General features: G+C 35.3%; 1 protein-coding gene across 1 annotated transcript in view; it reads left to right on the top strand.

The window, feature by feature from the left end:
* Positions 1 to 22,933, top strand: part of KLHL1 (kelch-like family member 1) — a 132,699-nt gene that overhangs the window by 82,038 nt on the left and 27,728 nt on the right. The window contains exon 6 of the mRNA XM_009082453.1: positions 17,674 to 17,898. Within this exon, the coding sequence (XP_009080701.1) occupies positions 17,674 to 17,898 (225 nt within the window). The remainder of the gene's footprint in view (positions 1 to 17,673; positions 17,899 to 22,933) is intronic.

Here is a 22,933-nt window from a genome sequence, read left to right as displayed (position 1 = left end):
TCCATTCACTTTGCCCAATCATATTGTCACACTGACTTATCTAATTTGGATTTAATCATCTAATTGTACCCAGAAGCTGGCTAAGTGCACATATACAGGAGTATGATAGACTGAAATAAATGAACAATTGCAAGAAGTGGACATGCATCAATTTGTAAGAATGGTTATCCAACAACATCCTGCAGCCATCTTGGAATCCCAAATGCAGAGCAAAGGCTGTGTGATAGAACATGATGTGTGTGTTCTATGTTAAATGGTGCTATGAAAAAGTGTGAGGAAAATATACTTATGCAGCAAGAGGAGACTGGTATGAGTAATTGAGCAGTGTTACATTGATGACAGAAGGCTGATTGATGTCTCATGAGGTGTCCTAACCTGTCTCACTAGTGACAAGGAAAGTCTGAAAAAAAGAAAACAAAAATGTCATGGTAACCATGATCCAAACCCACTGATATATATTACTTTTGGAATAGTCCTAGATTAACTCATCGAAGTCCTGGATTAGTTCTTTATTTATGGAATCACAGCCCTTAAGTAAATACAGGGGAAAAAGAAATTCAAAGTTTCATGAGCAAGAAACTCTTCCATAAAAATGTGAAAAGAGGGGGAAGAGGGGGAAGAGTTAGTTTACCGAAACACTTATATTAAATATGTGTTTTTCATTAATCTTGTGACTAGATGTAAAACCTGTTGTAAAAATTGCCTTGATAGTAAACAAGTGAGGTTCATCTTTAGTCTATATAAAGCAAGATTGAATCCTTTCATTATTGTATAGATATTTTTATAAAGATCTTTGCTATTGCCACGGATATATTAAAATATTGACACTTTTAAAATGTGAAATTATGAGATGTCCAATCATTCTTCCTTATATGCTCATGTTGCATTTTCTTTAATGCAGTTTTAAACATGTGCAATCCTTTTTGATTTTCAAATGTGGTTTATTAAATGTGGTTTATTAGTTATCTAAATCATTATTTCAGAAGAATGAATCTAGCATAGCTGCATAAAGCTACTTTTATTCTGATGAACTTTGAAGATGCCTTTTTTTTCTGGGCTTTTGTTTAGTTTTATTTTTTTCTATTTCTTTTGTTTCTAGCAAAGCATTTCTTATGGCAGATTTCACTTAAACCTTATTGATTTTGAGATATATCAGAAAAACCTATTGTAAATACTGTAAAGAAAGGCCAAAATAGGGAAATATGTTTTTGCTCTTAGGTAATTCTACTTGGTTTTTTTGAGATACACATCTGAGATGACTAAACTGAAAATCTATCTGCCTCCTTAATCTTCAATTTAGTAGGAATTTGTAAAACAAAAAAAAAGTGGAATCAATCAAGATTGTTATATGGCATTTTGCAAGTTGTAGAAATTACTGCAAACCACTTTGTCTTCACATGCATAAAACATTTGATGGTGTTCATTATCCATCCATTTGATGCACATAGCTATCTTGAGTAAACGTCCTATCTTCATCTTAGTTCCATTTTCATTCAAGATATACAATGTATAGTAACTGAGTTTAATTTTCAGAATGTGAGTGCTTATAGTTCTGTATTTGTATAACACACAAACAGCAAAACCTACTTAAGAAGATATTTTTCTTTTAAAAAATAAAAATGTCCAATGTGTTTATTACTGAATATTTCTCCCTGGTGTGCTTTTGAAAAGTTTGATATAAATATGCATACTTTTTACTTATACATAGATATGTATATATCTATATGATCATATATATATATGTGATATGAATTATTGAGGTCTTTTCTTAAAAGTCTGAGGGTGTAGCACCATAAAATGCCTCACCCTTTCTGTTTTACTCAACTCTTTCCTTAATCCAGCATGCAAATGAATTCATGGCTGGGACTTCCTACATTTAATGATAGGTAGTATTCATGATATGTTGCAGCTAGCATTTTCTATTATTATTATCAAGAACTTGGTATATATTTTTTATTCCTGTTGTGATATTAGAATGCAAGTAAATATTCTAATATTCACAAACTGCTAAGGAAAGTTAGAACATCCCCTGGATCCAGCTGCCCTGGCCCAGGACCCTCCTGCCCAGCTGCTGGAGCCCAGCATGGAGCCTAGGATCTCTTTTCAGTCTGAAGTATGTTTCTGCTGTTCTCTCATTGACAGGTTCAACCAGTAGTGAAGTTAAGTAAGTGTGTGTCCCAAAGACAGGCACAGACACACACAGATGCACAGAGGACATGGACAGACTGGTCACACAGATGGCCACAGACAAGGTGCTGCTCCCAGCAGCTCTCACATTTGAGACTCACACAAGACACAGGCACAGGCAGCCACGTCCCCTCCTCCTTTTGGGCTGGCAGAGGCAGAAGCACACACACCACACTCCCCAGGTTCACAGGCACATTCGTGGATCCCCTGAGCACTGTCATGGCCTTTCTGCCCTCCTTATTTATGCTAGCCTCCCCCATGCTAGCTGTTTTTCATGACACAGCCCTAGTGGCTGGAAGTTAAAGACCTCACTGTTTCTAGTAGTTGGCACTACAGACCAGGGACAGCCACAGCCCTGGTCTGACTGCAGGAGCAGCTTCTGTCAAGGAGGAACATAAACATGCTGTTGTTACTCATGGTGTAAGCAGATGTTCACAGAAGATGAACTGAGAAGTGAGAAACTGATGTTCCCTCCTGCAATCCTATTATTTTTATTGATAACATCATGTCATCTGTCGTCAACAATCCTCTGAGTTTCTTCTGCTTTTAGTGCTAGTTTGTTTTCACCTGTGTTTTCCATAAGGGTATTTGTTATGTTAAAGAATCATGTAGTCATAACCTTAAAATACCTCAGGAGGACAATAAGCCAAAAGAAATTATGCCCATCATTCCAAGCTGCTATCTGCCTGCTGCTTTTATTTAGATACCTACAATTTTTCGCTGAAATCTTGCCTGCTTTATGTAAGTATCAATTCTGTCTCAGCCACAGAGCTCCAGTGTTTTCAAATATCAGGAGTGAGTAATTTTACTGAAATAGATGGTTGTAATGTGAAGGAACAGCTGAGGGTACTGTGATTGTTTAGCCTGCAGAAAAGGATTTCTACACCTACCTGAAAGGAGGTTGTAGGAAGGCAGGGATCTTTTCATAGTAACAAGAGATAGAATGAGAGGAAATGACTGCAAATTGCACCAGTGGAGGTTTAGATTGGATATTATGAAGACTTTTTCATTGAAAGGGTTGTCAAGCTTTGGAACAGGCTGCCTAGGGAGCTGCTGGAGCCCCTATCCCTGAAGGTATTTAAAAATGTGTAGATGTGGCACATAGGGACATGGTTTAGTGGTGGACTCAGCAGTGCTGGCTTAATGGTTGAACTGGCTCATAAAGGTCTTTTCCAACTGAAATGATTCTATGATTCTGTGTTTACTTAGCTCCATGTAATATATTTCAGTATTCTTTCTTATACTTTCTGGAGTTAATTTTTTTTCAAAATATGGACACATTTAAGTTTTTTATAAAAGCATAAAAATGTTTGATGGCATAATCCTGTGTTTTCTCAGACTTATCTAGGTAGCAATGGGAAACAATTTCAGCATAATTTACCTTAATTTTAAAATACACTAATAACACAAGTATCATTCCATTAGCTTTAGGCCAAGATTGTGTACCAGCTACCAACTGTTTCTGAAAGACTCAACAGGGCAAGAATAATGAAATATATATGTATCCAGGAACAACAAGATGGAGAAGTGTCTTTCATCAGAGTCATCAAGACAGCATAGCAATGAGGTTGTCATCATGGTGGGTTTTCTTGGGAAAATTAGAATACCAAAATAAGAGGCAGGCTGTGCAGAATGAAGTCCTGCACCTTGAGAGGAACAACCTCTGAAACCAGTATAGGCTGATGACTGGTGGCAGTGTGGGACATCACTTTACACACCTCCCCAATAACATAATGCAGTACATTGCTTTATGGACTGGAGTTACATCGAAATTAAGGAAACAGTCTTTTCCTGTGCATCTATGAGAAAAAAAATTATGGGCAGATGACCTCCAGTGGTCCTTTCCATCCTCAGCTGTTCTGTGATTCTGTAACATGTTAGTGTAATTGCAGAGTAAAAGTAGACCTTGGTTAATTACTTCACCAGAGGAATACAAAATACACTGGCTAATCACTAATGAGATAATTAAATGTATAAATCACACTAAAAATCTCTTCTTGGCCAGTTCTTATAAGTATTAACATTATTATTTCCTTCTTTTCAGTCCTGTGATTTTCAATATGTTCCAGAACATTCAGTCTCATAGGCCAATTTGCAATTAAAGAACTTTGATTTAGCAGTGCAGTTCTGAATAGCGAAAAAATAAATCCAGATTTTAATACCATCTGGTAGTTTGTCAGTACTTATTTTATATCACTTAAATTCTGGCTTTATTTTTTTTCCAGTGTAATTATCTTCTGAAACTTCTGATTCAGTTATGGTGTGAAATAAAGTGAAGATCTTGAAGTGATCTATTCTGAAGTCTCCATGGCTTCAAATACAAGGGAAGAGCCAAAGTTATCACACACATGGTAAATTTCATCAGCCCAGAAGCTTCTTACCTTTGCAATTCCCTGGTATTCACACCTGTTGGCACAACCTATGGGGTCAAGCAGACAGCTCAAGAGGCTGGGTGTATCATGGGTGCATTTGAGGGATTATTCTTCCAAGAACACCCTTCTGTTCTTCCTCATTACTTCCCTGATACTTACTGTATTGTCTGACATTTCCAGGGCACTGATTAAAGTGCATAGAAAAAAACAAAACACCTCGTATACGATCTAGAGAAGACACATGACTGGCAGATCTATGATTTAGAGAACTTCTATACTGCCAGAAACCTTTTTATTTTATATACCCTAGCCATTTTATGTTCCCTGAACACCAAAGTTTTGTTAATGGTTGTTACTAGTGGCATTTTCTTTAGAGTAAACCAAATAATTTCTTCCAGCACAAATCCTGACTCTTGTTCTGGAGACAGTTCACTGCTGGAACCACCTTCAAAGCCAGTATGGATAGGACTGGAAACATGTTGGCATCTTGCTGTGCAGTCCTCTGGCTCTACCTTGCACCTGCAGCCACCTCATAAACCTCCATGCCAGATTCTAGGAAATGCATCAAAAGTCTGTATTTTCAAGCACGAGAACAGCCAGGTAATCTCTCTCACACACACAGACATAAACACACAACCACAGATCAGTGCCCCCCCTCTCTCAAAGTTTGTGTAGGTCACCATCACCCCCTCCCCACTGGTGGGAGCTCCACTGGGTGCACAACCCTCCTGCAAGAGATGCAGTTGCCCCAGCATTTGCTTTTGTCCATGTGTCGAATGTTTCTTTTTATTCTTAACACGTTATTTGCGCAAGTTTCAATGGGAACAGAACAGCTTTTAAAGAACAGGCATGTGTTTTGTTGCTGAGCAAAGGTGGGCTACCATACTGCATGATGCAAATCATTAATTAAAGAACTTTCATAAGTTTTAGACTAGATTAAAAATATGCAACAAAACATGACACTGTATTATAAAACAAAACACCCAGCAGTAAAGCCATTGCCTAAAATCACTGTTGAAAAGCTGTCATTTCTGACACTTATGAAGATAGAAACATTAGTGGAAAAAACTTGTGTTGGTTTTAGACAATTCTGATCGCATAGAATAACTGAATATTCCCAAAGGTCTTCTGATTTTTTTTCATAGCACTTTATGGCAAATCCTTGTGACATTTTAGTATTCTTTTTTCACTCAAAAATATCTAAGATTCTTTTTGTGTACATGTTATAGATTTTCAGTGTTTTTACAGGAATTTCTTGCACTCTGACTTAAGGGTAGTGAACTGCTATACTGTGTTACCGTTTTCAGTATAGCTCTCTTTTTACCAAAAGGTTCTCCTTGGTATCTGCATCAGTAACCTGTTTAGGTCACATTTGTTCCACTTGAGTAACCATCTTTCCAGTTGAAAATATATTGTTGCAGATCACTAGATCAAGGTCATAGTTTTGCACCTACTCCCAAGCAGCATCTCTAAATCTTGAACAAAATGATCAGAGCACATGTCAGCAACAGCTTTAGTAATAGCAAAATCAGCAAAAAGTCTTACAGAGGAAAAAAAGTGTAGAAATTTTCTGATGATGAATGCAGAACTCCTACTCTTCTTCATGGGTCTTAATACTGAATCATTCTGATGATAAGGAAAACAATGGTACCTTTATGGTAGAAATGAGTACAAAGGTGGGGTTGGGGGCAAGGGAGAGATGTTTAGGATTTGCATCTGCTTCTGAAGGAATTTTCACTTTGTATATATGAAAATTCCTGCATTTATACTTAGCTAAAATTAATACATTGCACACATAGTCTCAGACATTCTTCATTACTTCATGTAGTCTACAACAGCTTGTTAATACCTTTAAAAGACAGGTTCTAGATATTTCTGCTTTTGATTTAAAATATTGGGTTACAAACAATATTGCTATACTTTTTTCTTTTTCATGCAATGACCTTGTTATATGATTGGTCTCCAATCATCAACTGTGCAAAAAATATGGGAATGACAATCATCTTTTTGAAAAATTCTTGATATTAATCATTAGGAAGGAAATAAAATATGTCTAAATTTAGAAAAAGACAAAATGTAATAGTAGATAGCTAGAAGAGAGCTTGAAAAATTTCACCAAAGCAATTCACAAATTCATAAGCTAACAAATTATAACAATCAAAAATAAATAGAAATTTATAGTGTGCAGTGGAGTACTGATCTGTTGGTAAAGGTAAAATTGTGAGTTTAAGTACTTTATTGTTTCATTAGAAACACAGTGGTAGAATCACACCTGCTGCATACACAAAGGAGTTGTCAGCAGCAGTTGGATATTCATGCAAAATTACCCTGATCATCTACAGTACTTTAATTTCTAAAGTTTTCTTTTTCTGTAGAAAGATTGTTTCATAGACCTTGATTAACCAGGGTTTATAATGCCCATGAAAGTACACACAATACACAGAGCTAATCTCATCTTAATACCCAGCTGGATCATAAGTAGAATTTAAGTTAAAAAAAATAAATCCTGAAATGTATCCAGAGCATCAAGAAATATCCTGAACTTCTTATCAGAAATCAATTCCTAAGTGTCCAAAGTCCAGCAGATGAGGCAGAGAGCCAGCTTGGCTGACTAGGAATCTTTTGGAGGTGAGACATGAAAGGTTGGTGTATACCTAGTGGAAGCAGGGTCAGGTGATGCGAGAGGAGTACAGAGATGCAACTCACCATTGCAGGGAGAAAACTGTGGGGCCAAAGTGCAATTGGAGCTGGAGCTGGGCAGTACTGTGGGGGACAATAAAAATAGTTTCTTTAAGCAAATTAAGAGCAAAAGGCAGTGTAGAAATGACATCGACCCATTACAGGATGAGGATAGTCACCTCATAAACAGGGACATAGACAAGGCAGAGTTGTAGAATGCCTTCTTCATCTCTGTCTTCAACACTGATGACAGGCCAAGGGAGTCCCAGAGCTCTGAGCTAGAGGGCAATGACTGTGAGAACATTATACTCCCAGTTGACTCTGATCCATACAAATCTATGGGATCTGATGGGATTGTCCTGGAAAGTATTGAAAAACACCTGAAGGATAACACAGTAATTGTACACAGTCAGCATGACTTCATGAGGGGAAAGTCCTGCTTGCCAAACCTTATTTCCTTTTACGACAGGGTAACCCACTCAGTTGATCAAAGGAAGCTAGTTGATGCAACCTTTTTAGATTTCAGTAAAGCTGTCAATACCATCTTTCATAAGATCTTTCTGGGCAAAATGTCCAGCATAAAACTGGACAAACACACTATGCAATAGGTGAGCAACTGGTTCATGGCTCAGGTGCAAAGGGTTATGGTGAATGGAGTTACATCAGGCTGTTGACTAGTGGGTTCTACAGGGCTCCATCACAGGCCCAGTGCTCTTCAGTATTATAAATGACTTGAACACAGGGCTTGAAGGACTATTAGATAAATTTTCAGAGGTTACAAAATTGGGAGAAGCTGTAGACTCCCTTGGAGGCAGAGAAACCTAGACAAATTAGAGAGCTGGGCTCACCAACCATGTGAAGTTTAACAAGGGCAAGTGCTAGATTCTGCACCTGGGACAGGGCAACCCTGGCTGTACATACAGACTGGGGAATGATACACTCAAAAGTAGTGCCACAGAAAGAGACCTGGGAGTCCTTGTTGATGGTAAGTTGAATATGAGTCAACAGTGTGCCCAGGCAGCCAGGAGGGACAACCGTGTCCTGGGGTGCATCAGGCTAGGCATTGCCAGCCAAGATTGTCCCATTCTACTCTGTGCTTGTCTAGCCTCACCTTGAATATTGTGTGCAACTTTGGGCACCACAATATAAGAAAGATATTAAGTTATTAGAGAGTACCCAAAGGAGGGCATTTAAGATGGTGAAGGGCTTGAGGGGAAGCCATATGAGGAGTGACTGAGGTCACTTGGTGTGTTCAGCCTGGAGAAGAGGAGACTGGGGGGAAATCTCATCGCTGTACGCAATTTCTTCACAAAAGGAAGTGGAGGGGCAGGTACTGACCTCTTCTCTCTGGCAGCTAGTGACGGGGCTGGACAGAATGATCTGAATTTGTGTCAGGGAAGGTTTAGGCTGGATATTAGAAAATGGTTCTTCACCCAGAGTGTGGTTGGGCACTGGAACAGGCTCCCCAGGGAAGCTGTCACAGCACCAAGCCTGACAGAGTTCAAGAGGCTTTTGGACAATGCTTCCAGGCACATGGTGTGATTATTGGGGATGTCCTGTGCAGGGCTAGGATTTGAACTAGATGATACTCAAGGGTCCCTTCCAACTTTGATTACGCTGTGATTCTGTGATTTGTGCTGCCACAGTCATGCTATAGGTTTTTAATTTACTACCCACTTTTATTCATCAAGCAAATGGCTATTAAATGATTTCTGTTTCACTTCGCTATGTCTTTCTCATTTAATTTTGTCTTCAGTGCTCCACACTGAAATAAGTAAGTCTGTTTTACAGCTGTGTCCATCTGAAAGATAGGGGTTTGTGCATGTGTGTATAGAGAAAATGCCTGAATGTGTAGTATTTTGACTGTAACATCCTTGATATTCTGGTTTAGCTTTTTTTATTTAATCTTTTCAGTTTCATATCCAGTATGTTAAAAAGAGTCTAATAAGTCATATATTCTTTTTTACCAGTAGACAACTAAATACCCAGTAGTGACACACAACTGAATGAAACTATAATAGAAGGCATTTTAAAATGCAATTTCATGTATTTTTAATATAGTTAGAAGTACTTTAATTTGGGTCTATGTATGGTTTACTTATACTGTGGTATTCCATCTGTTTTGTTTTATAGGAAAATATGTCTATCTCTGCATAATCAACACATACACTGCACTGAAAAATGTATATGAATTCTTGCTTTATTTATTTTGTTCATATCTTCACATTAAAGCCATATCTGCATTGTCTCTCTGACTGCATAGTCACTTCCCAGATGCTTCCTTCCATCCTCACATTCTTGGGAAATTGGATCTTCTGGCTTTCTGAAACATGTAATCAGAATTACATTGATTTGCTCATGGGGATTAGAAAAAATGTAGTTGTCTATGGATTTCTAGCATTACTAAGACATCCTATCATAGGCAGTATAGACTGGGCTAGACAATATTAACAATACTGCTTGTAGTCTGGAAGTAGATTCAGTTAGGATTTGGCTCTGCTGACTGCCACCTACTAGTGATGGCAGAAAAGAGAGGACTTTTTTTGGTGAGCTGGCATGTGATGCTACCAATTTTTGCTTGTCGCTGGAACCAGCGTCTGACTGAGTGACTGTTCCTCCACAGTGACACACCATGGTGGTGTAAAAACTCTAGATACTGATCTCACCTTAGAAGAGGTGAAAGTGAATGAGGAGAGGGTTCTGTCCCTTTTTCTGTTATGTCCCTCTTTCTGCGTATGTCCAGGGAATACTATGCAGTCCTTTCAGGTCTGGTGGCAAAGAGTGACACATTGTCCTGCAATGTAATTGTTATTATGTTTGCACTTGTTCAGAGTTAATGGAATAATATGAGACCTGTGTCATGGACAACTAGAAGGATGTTTTTATATCAGTGCTTTAAAAGTTTAAGGGCGTTTAACCTTAAAATATCTGATGAAATTGTTATCACTACTGCAGGATAGAAGTAATCAAACATGCTGCATTCTTTCTTGATCTAGTCTTCCAGTGAGAAGTGGACCCTGAAATGAATGCTGGACACAAATATTTCTTCCATTTTTGTTTTACTGCCCTCACTAGAACCTCGTAAGGAATAAATATGTATGAAATATAAGCCTTCAGGATCAGGGAGCAAGCTAAGGGCCATGCTATTTGGCAGAATAGATGCTTCTTAATTGGGTTATTAGCGCCTAGCTGAAAATGTTGGATGTAGGCACAAGGGCAATGCAAGCAATCATATAGGAATTGATCTTCAAACCGATCATGTTTTCCCTGCTCTAGAATATCTTATATTACATTGCGAAATAAAAACAAAACAAAACAAATTAAAGATAATTGATATTTCTAGAATAGGTCCTGTAAGTTCACTTCTTAATAGACATGATTGGATTCAAACCTTTCCTGCTCAGCAACAGACAAGGGAAAGACATGCTAAGATAAGGCTAAGAACAGTCCTATGTGTGTCTTATTTTGGTCTCTGCAGCATCCTGTCTTTATGTGAGTACAAAATTCCTTATTAGCTCTCTAAATTATGTCAATTTAGGCTTTACATTAAAACATTTAGGCTTTACATTAAAACATGCTCTCTTCATGGACTAACTGCGCTTTTTCCTCTCAAACATGTGTTTCTAAATCTCCTACATATTATCCCACTTATTTTTGTCTCTCAGTTACACCCTTTCCACCATTTCTTTGCATGTTCCTTTATTCTATTTTTCTGTTTCCCCCTCCAAATTGTTCTAAAAACATTGCAGGTAATGTATGAATAGTGTGAAGCAGTGCTGTTATTTTAGAGAGTGTAGGTAGAGAACTTCAGAAGCAAAATAATTGTCTTCCAAGTTCCCCCTTTTTTTTTTTTTTTCTCCCTTACCCACCAAGTTTCAGGAGCAATTGCAAAGAATGCTGTAAAAGCCAAAATATGTAGGGCAGAGTATGTAAAGAAACAGATGGGAAAAGAGGTGAGTCGGTGAGATAGCCATGTACAACATACGGTTTCATACTTTGGGGAGCAGTAATTATTCAAACCGTAGGGATTTGCATAATTTAATAATTATGATACAGCTGTGGGTGCATAACTTATGAGAAATCTCTATATATAGGCTGTGATAATTTTAGGGGAGGATAATTTTAAGTGATATTTATGTTAAATTCAAGGCCATATTTCCTTTATAGTAGGAGTAGAACAATCAATAAGTTGAAAGTAAAATAATTGTCAAATATTAGCAAGTAAATTTTAAAATATGACTCACACTTTGCAAGCTGTATACTTGCTTAAAAATTTAAGAGTTCTTTTAGTCACTACTCAGATGGCAGGGTTACTCTTTTAAGAATACAGCTTTTCAGGACAGAAGTTTTATGTTCACGTTCTTTATACAGGATCTTCTAAATGCTTTGTGAGGTACTGGGAACAGTCCCTTGGTCCCTAGCTGCCTTGGTGAATTAATCTGGGCACAGTGCTACAATGCATATATATGATATATAGTCTGGAACATTTTAGTTCTCTAAACTGTTGAAGATACATCTTTGTATATTTCTAATTTTTCAATGGACGTGCAGAGCTAGAATAGCACAGGAAGAGGGAACAGGGTACAATATTGGTAAATTAAGAAACATGGCAAAGAAACTTTTTACTGTCACTTTATCTGTTTCAAACAATAATGAAAATCAGCAAGAAGTGCTAATAAAATTATAATGAGTAATGAATACTGAAAGAAAATGTTATGTTAGTTACTTTAGGGAACATAAAGCAGTGATACTGCATAAAATGTTGTCTAATAATTTGCACTTTGAAAATACTTAATCTATTCCTTCACATTAATTAAAATGAATCAGAATTCTAAAAAAAAAAAAGTGTTTGGTCTACAGTTACTGAAACAGGTTACATGTGGGAACAAATTATACCTGAAAGATGAAGTCTGAAAATAGTTCTTGTGTCCTAAAACATTTGTTTTAAAGTATTTATCATTGAAATATGTTTTAAACATCAATTTTTTTAATGCAAATTCTCATAGAAAACAAATGAAATAGAAAAATTTTCTGGGGTCCATTCCCTTGTCTCGAGTTGCCGTAGCCTACATTACTGAAACCTGTGTGGCCTTTCCCCTTTCACTCTAATAAGTGAACAAAATAACGACTCATATCTTAAATATGGTTCATCTAAGTTTTAGTGTTTGCACACTTTAGTGTTAGGTCTACACCTAAACTGTACACTTGGTGCCCACTATAGTCAATACAGATGCAGATCATATGGTTGGTCTAGTAAAGGCAGGAGAACTGCGCAGAATCCATTAGCAGCACTGACCAGGACTACCCTGGGAGCCTATAAAAATACCTCAGACTGCAGATAGCTACATTTTCATGTTTAAAGCTGTATCTGTCCCTGGTCCTGACTGAATGAACCTAATCCATTCTAGTTAACAAAAACAGCCAGGATATTGAACAAAGGAAGAAACTGTGGCTGTAGTGAAATATCACCACTATATTGTTACTGTTTAAATTAATGTATGTCTGTGTGTCTTTATATCTGCTCTGCAAAAGTATTTGTCTGTTTCCACCATCATCTGCTTCCCACCATCTCTCTTACATCTTTCTATTTGCTTTTATCCTTTTCCTTTTATATTTTCCCAATGAATTTACCTCCACCTAGTTAAATATAATGAATAAACATATGGCCATAGATTGAAACACTATTTAATGCTGTCACATTATTTATTTTCATATGCCTTTTTCTCTTCTTCTGCCTATGTCTGGTTTTCAGTCTATAATATATAGAGTTGATTTTTACATTGATTTTTGCAGTACCTAGCACAATAGAACATATTTGTGAATATTTTTTTGCGTGCCACCGCATGATTAATAATTTAGAATTTTTTAGTCCAGAAATCTACAGCCTATTTGAATCAACTATTCATTTGTTTTATTTACCTAAATCAAAAGTAATAAATCAACACATTGTTGTTAATACAGGAAAATCACATTAACATTGCAGTAAATTCAACAATAGTCTCTTCATTGATCATTTTGGTTTCCAGCTTCAACACAGTTTAGGGCATCACTTTTCTCTTACACCTAGAATTGGATTTATTTATTATAGTTTCTTCTCCTTTCTGCTCTTTTTTTTTTCCTATACTTCTGACAGGCTTTTCATGGCATTTGAGAAAATCATAGTTTCCTGAACCTGTGGAACAGAGGCTTAATCTGCCATCATGGGGCCTCCAACAGAACTATCACTGTTATGTGTCCCTATGTTATTTAGCTGTACTATGGAAAAACTCCTATGAGATCACATATATCTTATGCATGTTATTGTGAATGGTCTACAGAGAAAACTATAAAGTTAGTTAGACAATTATAGACAGTATAAACAAGTCAAACCATTTATGGTCTCTGTTTCAGTAATGTTTCCAATTTCTTGCAGAGTTTTTTTGTTTTGTTGTGTTTTGTTTTGTTGTTGTTGTTTGGTTTTTGTTTGTTGGTTTTCTTTTTTTTCTGATATCAAGTTAGTTTAATGAGGAACTTGCTTATTTCTTCTTTTTCCAGTCATGCAAATGTTATATTGGCTTGTAGAGCACAAATATGGTAGTTTACATGACAACCTAGAAAAGGACGTGTTTCCTCTAAAAAAAAAAAAAAAGGGCTAAAATTACATCACCTTTCTACTGACAAAGAGACATCGAATGTCAATAAAAAAATTGAAGTACATACAAAATTTGAATTTGATGTGACTCATAATTTACTCTTAATTACTTTCTGATTGCTTTCTGTAAAGATAGATGCACATCAAAATCACTTTGACCTGCATGATTGCATAATACCTCTACTACCGATGACTATCTAAAGTCAGTGGGTGTCCTTTATTCAGAATATATACAGAAAAATGTTCCTTACAGTAAAATGATGCAATACCTATCATACTTTTATCAGAACTTCTCACATTGGTTTTACTCACGTAAGTACACTTGCAATCGTCATTCCTGACCCACTACACTAAGTGAAAAACCAGCCTTTTATAAACACCTATCAGTTTATTATTATCCAAAGATTTTTATGAAAATGAGTTAGACTTTCATCCATGATGACAAGGACTATGACTTGGCATTTTACTGTATGTTTAAGGATGTATTTATGACTACTATACTTTCCTGGAGGCTTGTGCTGTGAGCTTTTGTTATAGTTTTCTGCTACATTGTGATGGTCAGTTGGATTGGTGAATCACTCCTTTAATTCTATTCATCTTGTCTCAATAGCTCTAGTCACTCCAGTAACACAGGAACTAGATACATACACCCACTATCAATTTTGGAAGAAAAAAATCATAATCAGGAATTGCTTTTTGACATTCTTTTTTAGGAACTCTTATATTCCCTGATATTTTATTATTTAAATAATAAAGAGACTTACAGATAGACACTATATTCTACATTCAAAGGCAGCTCCTGCTTGACTAACCTATCTTCTATGACAAGGTGATCTGCTTAATGGATGAGAGAAAGGCTGTACATGTTGTCTGCCTGAAATTTAGTACAGCCTTTGATATTTCCCACAGTGTTCTCCTGGATAAACTGGCTGCTCATAGCCTGGATCTTGGTAACAGACTCTTTGCTGGGTCTCTTTGCTGGTAAAAGAGACTCTTTGCAGGCCTCTTTGCTGGGTAAACTCTGTCAGGATGGCCAAGGCTAAAGAGGGATGGTGGATGGGTTTAAATCCTGTTGGCAGCTATTCACAAGTGGTGGTGGTGACAGTTCTATTTAATATCAATGATCTGGATTGAGTGCACTCTCAGGCAGTTTGCAGACAGCATCAAGTTGGACAGAAGTGTTGATCTGCTGGAGGATAGGAAGGTTCTGCAGAGTGGTCCTGGACAGCCAGGTAAATAAATTCTTCCTAACATCCAGTCTAAACCTTCCTTGGTGCAGCTCTGGTCCATTTCCATGCATTCTAACACTGAATACAGGGGAGAGAAGCTTTGCACCTCTCTGTCCGCTTCGCCACCTCAGGAAACTGTAGAGAACAATGAAGTAACTTCTCAGCCCCCTTTTCTCCAAATTAGACAAACTCCAAAGTCCCTAGCCACTCTTCACAGCACATTCCATCCAGCCCTTTCACTGGCTTTTCTGCCCTCCTCTGGATGTATTCAAGGACCTCCACATCCTAAAATTGAGTCACCCAGAACTGTGCATAGTAGAATCATAGAATCATAGAAGCATCAAAGTTGGAAGAGACTTTTAAGATCATCAAGTCCAACCATTAACCTAGCACTCCACTATAACCTCTAAACCCTAAACAATACTTTTCAGCACCAGATCCAGATACCTCTTAAACACTTCTAGGGATGGTGACTCCACCAATTCCCTAGACAACCTATTCCAATGCCTGAGCACTGGAGTACACCAATGCTGAATACACCAGGATAATCACTTCTTTTAACCAGTTGGCTGTGCTGTGTTTGATGCATCTCTGGGTACTCTAAAACTTATGCTTTCATTCTGTTTCAGACCAAATTAATTAGTTCTTAGCATATTTGCGATGTTGACATTTGGCAATATAATAATACTTTCCTTCGGAAAGTATGACATGCAAATATATTCAAATCATAAAATATATGACAGATGAAAAGTCAATATTCCAATATGTTATTCATTTTGTATACCCAGAGGACCTGGTCTTAAATAACTAAACTAATTTGTCTAGTAAAATGCTGTTGGACTTAATCAAGATTTTGCCTCCTCTCCTAGGTGCAGAAAATCCTTTTACTTTCAAGATCAAAACAGTTGAGCTAAAAAAAAAAAAAATCTGTTACTTTGTCAGAAATAGCCAGTTTTCTTCCTAGGAAAGGTAGAAGTTTATTGCCTTTTATAATCTAAGCTATCCCAGTACTTGTTTGTTTGTATAGGAATGAAGAACTGTCTCAATAATATGCAAATAAAGATATCCTAAAATATCTGGTTTTGATACTTTTTGGTGGTTCCACCAACTTTGTTTTGAAAGTTTTTTCCAGTTTAAACATTACTTCTGCAGAGCCATTGCAATCAAAATAGTTTAAAACAGAACAGCATGAGGGCAAGACAGGGTTTATGTTCAAATATATTTTTGTTGTTCTTTAAAACCTAAAAATTAATGCATTTACACATTTCTTAGATATAAACTACAGTCAAGAAGATAAATAAATATGTATCTCTGAATCAAATGCAAAATTTGATTCATATATCTTGTGGCTTCATAAAACTGGCTGGAGATTCAAAGATTGAGTTGTATTCTACATTATTGCTGCTCTGATACACCTAGATACAAACTGAGTTTAAATTATGTCATTTTTAGTTCAATTAACAAAACTATTGCTTTCATGGTGGTTCTTTACACTCAGTTCATTGCTTTTATTTGTTCCAAAGTACAAATGCATCCTAAAAAAATTTCTTCCCTTGGAATTCTAACCTTTTATTAGGATCCAAATAGTTGTTAAAGCTTAATGCTTGTGTTGATTGCTTTTTATGTAGGATATTTAAACTTTGGAAGTGAAGCACAATTATGTTTATGTTAAAATGTGATACTGGTCACGTTTCAGATGAAATGTCAAGTCACTCTGTTAAGGATTGATTTAAATTCATCTATAATTTAGATATTTGTAGTTGTGCTTTACATTTTTTCTAAACTCATTGCAATTAATAGAATATATTACTCTCTCACTTTCTGGAGTCAAGTTAATTATGCTTCCTTTGTCTCTCTTTTTTTTGTTAATATGATCTTCATCTTTTAATTGCATCTTTGCATATTACATACAAGTTAGTTTTAGCAGTGGAGACTTCTTACTGACATTTGCATGATTAACTGGTAAGTTATTTTGCGTGTGCTCTCTATAGTTTCTGAATTAATCTGTGAAGGTAATCCATGTTTTGACTATATATGAAAACGTTCTTTAAATATTTTTCTCAAGATTGTAAGTACAAGATTCTGCACTTCCATCAGAAGCATGTCTGAGAAAAAACCCTACACAAGTGTCTAAAATAAGAACAATTAAATTCAATAATTAAAATACAATTTCTAATCTTTGATGAGAATATACATTGTATGGAAGATTGAAATCAAATGTAACAAGATTAGTCATTTTATATAGTTTTGTCACTGAACTGTGAAAAATCATAGAGTTAGGGCATAGTGTTATTCAAACTTGCAATACTTTGATTCTATAGAGGCCATTTAGGTTTTCTTTTTTTCATGCTCCTTGAAGAGGTAAAAAAAAAGTAATATATTGCACACACATGCATATCTATATTCCAGGAACTACTTTATCTAAAGAAGCAAGTATATTTTTCAAGATGTTGTGTGTAATCAGAAATAGTATCAAAGTTTTGACACTTGTAGGGGGGAAAAAAGAATTAAAAGAGAGACATTGACATTTTTATTATACATTTTGTATGTATATCCTATTATTATGTCTCATCAGGTGCTACAACTATTGAAAAGTATGATCTCCGAACAAATATATGGATTCAGGCTGGAGTAATGAATGGCAGGAGGCTTCAGTTTGGTGTTGCTGTCATAGATGACAAGCTGTTTGTCATTGGAGGCCGAGATGGTTTAAAGACATTAAACACTGTTGAATGTTACAATCCAAAGACCAAGGCCTGGACTGTGTTACCACCTATGTCAACACATAGACATGGCTTAGGTAAGAAAAAAATTATTTTTAAAAGATATCGCATTTTTCAGTTATGCAATTTATACTGGAAAACTCAGTACTTCTAAGCTATCATAGCATTTTATTTATCAAACAATCAAGGTATTGCTTTTAATCAAAGAATTATGTGTTTTCATCTATCCATTATGATAGGAAATAAAGGTTATCAAGACTGTGTCAGTGATGGACTGACATGCTTTAAAAAGTATTTGCAGCAGTAGTTTCATCATGACTGAGAGTATGTTTTTCCATATTCTGTGTTAAAATAAGCTGGGTTTTGGTTTGGTTTTATAATAGCATTATCCATACCACTGTCATCATTAATCAAGTCACATTGTATTCCTGTTCTCTACTGTTTTTTAAATTAAGCAAAAGACAGTTATATTGCTTCCTTGAAAAAAAAAAACCAACAAACTTCTATTATATATTATGTGTAAGAATCATGATATATTATTTCCTGAGAAGCTTACTTAATAGAGTTTAATTGCTTTTTTTATTTCAATTTTTTTCCAAGTATCACGTAAAGTTATTGTTGTAGTAAATGCCCTTTGTAATGAGAAATTAATCTGAAAGAATAATTTTTGGGTTTGTTTTTATTTTTAAAATATGCATTATGTTATACCCATATATAATGATATAATGATTATACCCATGGATAATGATAAAACAGTTCGAATTGGGTTTTGCATACAAGATCCGAAATAGGCACCCATCCTTTACACAGATGTCTTTTTGTTGACATAGCAAAAGTTTTTCAGATGTACCCCCTTGTAACTAAAGTCACAACGAGGTAACACAATTCACTTTTCCTGTCTTCATATAATCTTCAATAGAATTATGTGTATAGAAGGTGATATATGTAAAGAGGAAAGAAGAACTGACAGGTCTTGTAGTGAAAGTACATAGTGTAGGAAGTCATATCTTAGGCAGGTGCAATGCTGTCAGTGGAAGATGAGTGTAAGCTCTTGTAATGGTACTGTTTGGAATAAGTGGTGCTAAAGTACAAACAAGAAAGGGCAGACTGTGGGATCCTAAACTATTATTTACAGTAATAGTAATTCTAATATCCCTGTCAAGTAGTCCATAAAACAGAATGGAATATGAAAAAGTAATAAGATGCCAGAAAGGCAGTGAAAGGCACAAATGAAATATGGGGAAGGTGAAAACTTGAGAAACAGAAAGACCAAATCAAAACCCACATAGGGAAGGCAGAAATGACTGAAAGAACAATGAGGGGGAAAATGTAAAACAACTCACAAAAAAAAATATATATATTACAAAATGAACCAAACAAAATATTTTAACCTGCCTTTCCAAAATAAACAATTTAAATGCTGCAGTGAGAAAATTAGACTTCCTGTATAATTAAGGAAGAGCAACAGCCTTTTCAAGTAGGTCTTCTAAATTGTCTTGTTTTTTTCATGAACTATGCAAACAGTGTCTCAGCTCCTATTTTAGGTTTTGACTTTGTAAATATACTGATCTCACTATCCATGCTCAAACATGCATTTCCAAGATGATCAGTGTGGGAAGAAGGCTAATATGACATGGTAATACTTAGTAAAATCCCGTACAGATTAGAGGCAAGTTGCATATTTATATTTTATCTCCTCCCCTCTTCAGTGAGATAATTTTATCAGTTGGAATTGTCTGTGTGAAAAAGCTAGAAATGCTAGCAAAATGTTCATTGATGAGAAACCTTAGATTTATTGATACGGGTAGATAGAATTCACTCTACCCAGAGTGAATGGCAGTAGAAGACCTAAAGAGTTTCCGAGTGTCAGTTTACACAGTGCATTATGGCTTCAACCTATTGTTCTGAATCAGCTAAAATGTAATGTAAATGCATTTTAAATGACCTAAGGGGTATACTTGCAGGTAAACAGCCTGAATACTTGCCTATAATGTGATTGTCATGAAACTGTTATGTGTAGGAATGGATATCTAAAATACTAAGTTCAAGAATCACAAGTAGAAAGAAAATATATGAAGTTAGGGAGTTGTAGGTTAAAATATCCCAGAATGTCTTTGATGTTGCTGACAAAAATATCTAATGTCATTATGTGTTTGCACAAAGTTCCATTTCTGTATTTCACTGAAAGACAATGACCCACCCTACTTAGACTCATCTTGATTGTCCACTTTCATGCTTACTGCTCTAGAATCTGGCTCAGGAGGTGGAAAGAAGGAAAAAAACCCCTCAGATAGCTCTGTACCTTTCAAGTAGTAATGAGAAATATTAATAGAGGGAAAGACTGAGGAGAAACTGAAGAATCACTCAAAAAGCTGGTAAATAATGTAACAAAGAGAATAGGTAAAGTCAGAGATAAGGGAAGAAGAGAAGGGAAGACTGTCCGTGTATTTTGGCCAAAATCAAATACTTGATTACACTCTTTTTGACCCATACAAAATAATTGTACATAAATATATATATGCATACCAGTTTAAATATATGTAGATATATATATACATATACACACACACTTACCTGGTTAGGCTAAATTTATTGCATCTTTTTTAGTGGACATTGCTATTCAAAGCACAATCAGTGATTTGATCCATAATATAGAACTAGTGGAATTTTTCAGCTTGTAAATTATGAGCTATCCTTGACTTCATCACAAAGTGATGACCTTCATTAGAAGAATTTCCAAATCTGTGTACCTGTAGAAAAGCCATGAGTCCTTTCCTTGTGGTTATAATGTAAACAATGTCCAAGCATGAAGTTTGAGAGCTGATTTTGAAACACAGCTGCGTACTTAATCCACTGCATTCCTCAAAGTGATAATGATAGGAAGGTTTCAATGTTTATTGAATGCTTAATTTCTCTTAGCAATTTACTTTGCATAGAAGACATTTTTAAGGCATACAAAAGCTCTAAGTATGCTTCTATTCTCTTCTGCACAGTATAAAATAGTAAATATAGTAATATAATAAAAATTATGAAGTACAATTAATATTTTATGAATGTATATTTGTATTTAATGCTAGTAACAAAAATGATTAGCCAAAACACTGACACCAGTCAAAGTGGAAATTTTCAATAAAGGCATGGAACTGTAGATTTACAGAGCTACTGTTATCATTCTTTAAATGTCTTATGAGTTTTAAGGACAATAAATATTACATAAGTTCAATAAAGTGAATGTTTTACCTATCCTACGAGATTATTTTTGATTGGTTAGGGATTTTTTGTGAAAGGAAGCTTATTTTGCTTGGTCTTAACATAGAGAGCTAGCCACCATGAGTTAACTAATAACAGTAAGTAAATTATGTCTATTCAAAAACAAATTCTGAAGACTTCTTGAATTTTAAATAAAGTAATTTGTATTCATTCTGAAAAAAACTCTAGAAATTTTCATTTCATTTTGATGATTATTTCTAATCCCACAGAAATACTGAATTTTGATAACTTGATATTAGAAAAAATATTATACACAGTTCAAGTCTTCTCATTCGTACCAATGCAATATCTGAATCTACCAAGGACATCATACCTAGAGAGCTCTTTTGTTCCAGGACTAAATGCAATGACTTCTCTGTAAGATTTTTGACTACTCATGGTTATGTCCAAATTAATACTTAAGGCTGAATAAAGAGCCATGTAAGACTAGGAACAGACTGATTTTATATGTCCTTACATATATCTAATAGAAAAATTCTACATTTATTTAAAAAAAAAATCTCAGACTTGTTTCTTAGAAGTGAATTGCTTCCTGGAAATCAAGACCTGTTAATTCTTTTGCAAAACAAATCTCTTTATTTTCTTTTGGGCATACCTAAACAATTGCCACTACATAGGGTTACATTCAGATGGATGAGAATATTCTGTCTCATTTGGCTAAGAAGGAATTATTTATGAGTGCTTTCTTCTGTGTTTTAAAGAAAAAATTAAAACATTCAGTCAAGATTCTGAAGCTGTGTGCGGTGTATTTTCTCTGTTCATCAACATCGTTAGAGGCAAAAATCACTTCTAAACCAAGAAGTGTAAAATAGCATTTGAAAATCAATGGCCTTTATGATCAAATTTGAACTATAGGAAACTGTCATTCCTTTGAGTCTGTTTCTGTATCAATTCAGATTCTTAATTTCTGTATAACTGAGTAAAGCTGACTTATGCCATTAGTTTTAATTTTTTACTGAATTGAAAAGAAAATAAAAAATAAAAAAAAAGAAAAGGAAAGGAAAGGAAAAGGAAAGGAAAGGGAGAAGAGAAGAAAAGAGAAGAAAAGAGAAAGAAAAGAAAAGAAAAGAAAAGAAAAGAAAAGAAAAGAAAAGAAAAGAAAAGAAAAGAAAAGAAAAGAAAAGAAAAGAAAAGAAAAGAAAAGAAAAGAAAAGAAAAGAAAAGAAAAGAAAAGAAAAGAAAAGAAAAGAAAAGAAAAGAAAAGAAAAGAAAAGAAAAGAAAAGAAAAGAAAAGAAAAGAAAAGAAAAGAAAAGAAAAGAAAAGAAAAGAAAAGAAAAGAAAAGAAAAGGTTCTCCGTTGCTCAGTGCAGCCTATAAAAAGTAATTTAAGCTGTGGCACCCAAATTGTATCTCTAAGGTTCTAGTTTGCATTGATTTAGCCTTTTCTGTATATAGATGGAAGTCGACTGTCCAAATGTGATCCCTTTCATGATGATTTGATTTGGGAATTCCATTTTAGATTAGAAACATTATATTCATACTAATATTCTGCTTCAAAAAAAATTCTAAACTAAAAGATTTATAGCTTATTTTCAGACTTTAACTTGTCTCTAAAGGAATACAACTTATATGATACAATACTTTGGCAAATGATAATAGTTTTGTAAGTGGGCCAACCATAGCTGTGCAAAACCTTCCTGCATCTGAAATGTGAATATGATTTTTGTGGGCGCTTCTTTATGCTTGTCCTTTAATTTTTGCCCTGCTACCCTATCATATATTAGATTGAGCAAATTACTTTACTCTGTTACCATAAATGGATTTTACTCAGATGCAATCACCTACAATTGGTTAAAGTCATACCACACACTGAAGTCCTGGAAAACAATGCAGTTCTAGGTT

The sequence above is a fragment of the Acanthisitta chloris genome, unplaced genomic scaffold, assembly GCF_000695815.1.
Source record: "Acanthisitta chloris isolate BGI_N310 unplaced genomic scaffold, ASM69581v1 scaffold2609, whole genome shotgun sequence".
Taxonomy (NCBI): Eukaryota; Metazoa; Chordata; class Aves; order Passeriformes; family Acanthisittidae; genus Acanthisitta; species Acanthisitta chloris.
The sequence above is the reverse complement of the archived record's forward strand: the minus strand, read 5'-3'. Positions and strand labels throughout refer to the sequence as shown.